We start from the raw sequence: 1315 nt of genomic DNA, 5'->3' as shown, positions 1-1315 counted from the left end.
TAAATTCATAAAAATCCTTTCATATAAGCGGCCAGCAGTACATTGTAATTATCAAAGTTTTGCAAATCGGCGCAATTCGTTTCTTCCATTCCAATAGAAATTACCATCCACTTTTCACATTCATATTAATTAAAATATGCGCTGGGATCCATTAACTTATGATGCGCAATTGTCGATAGAATGGATACAACAACGTCGTCCTCTTTTTATACTTCTCTTTATTGCATATACGCTGTTTGTATTCAATATGCCGCGAATTTGGAAAGGAAAAAGAAGCCAAGGCTTGGCAACGATCATTTTTTATTGGAATGCTTTCAATGCCTTGGCTGATATTGTTTTGCTTCTTGGCTTATTACCTGATTTTTTAAGTTCTTTCCATGAAGGCTTCTATTCAAGTTTATGTCTGAATGATGGGCTTTATAAGAATCCAAGATCGGGTAGGGCAATATTTACATTTCATATCAGCAAAGTCTGGGAATTACTGGATACGGTACTTGTGATATTGGATGGACGTAAACCAAATATCCTTCACGTGATCCATCACATCGTCATTTCTATTTCGATGATCTACAGTTATCAACATATTGGTGCCATGGCTCGTTGGATTGCTATCACCAATCTTTCTTCTCATTCTGCGCTTTACTCTTATTTGGCAGCTCAAAGTTGTGCTTGGAAACGTCGTACATGCAGCGCACGTGTAATTAACGTGATCCAAATGGCGCAATTTCCCATATGCCTGTTTGGCCTCATCAAAATACGCCAATTTGTGAATGCTAGAAAGAAATGTGAGACAAGCTATAATGGGCCAAGCATTATAATCTATTCATCCTTTTTCATTCTATTCATTCTATTTTACGTCAACAAATATAGAAAAGATAACAGCAGCAAAGAAATTTTCAAAAGCAATTCGAAAGGTTTAACAAACTTTTGTCATTCTTCATTATGTCACGCATTTTTGGGATTTCTGAACAGTGAAAGATTGGTATAGCCAAGGAAGAAGACTTAAAATCCATTCAAGGATTGGATTGTCTCTACTCCTAGCCCAGCAATTTCTTTTCCAATTAGGTTAAAAGTTCCGTTATCATTAATACTATCCACCCGATGAACATAAGATTGTGATTTTCCGGAAGTGCGAGAATGTCACTTAATTTGCCTTATCTTTCTTATCTTATTATAGTAAAAAGTACTGGCCAATATTCTTCAATAACTGCATTGGCCAGAGATGGTAATGTAGCCTAGGAAGGTCTGAATGTCACTAAGTTACATCTAAGTTTGTTGTTTTCATATCAAGCAAAAATGGCAAAGTTGAAAAGTT

General features: G+C 35.9%; 1 protein-coding gene across 1 annotated transcript; it reads left to right on the top strand.

Annotated features, from left to right (window-relative positions):
- Nucleotides 1-136: 136 nt before the first annotated feature.
- Nucleotides 137-982, top strand: LOAG_15715 (fatty acid elongation protein 3; the record flags this gene model as incomplete). Its single annotated transcript, XM_003151205.2, has 1 exon — nucleotides 137-982. A coding segment is annotated over one exon (846 nt), but the record flags the coding sequence as incomplete, so codon positions are not given.
- Between the last annotated feature and the right edge of the window lie 333 nt (nucleotides 983-1315).

This window comes from Loa loa (genome assembly GCF_000183805.2).
Source record: "Loa loa unplaced genomic scaffold supercont3.2519, whole genome shotgun sequence".
Taxonomy (NCBI): domain Eukaryota; kingdom Metazoa; phylum Nematoda; class Chromadorea; order Rhabditida; family Onchocercidae; genus Loa; species Loa loa.
This window is presented reverse-complemented; position numbering and strand designations above follow the sequence as displayed.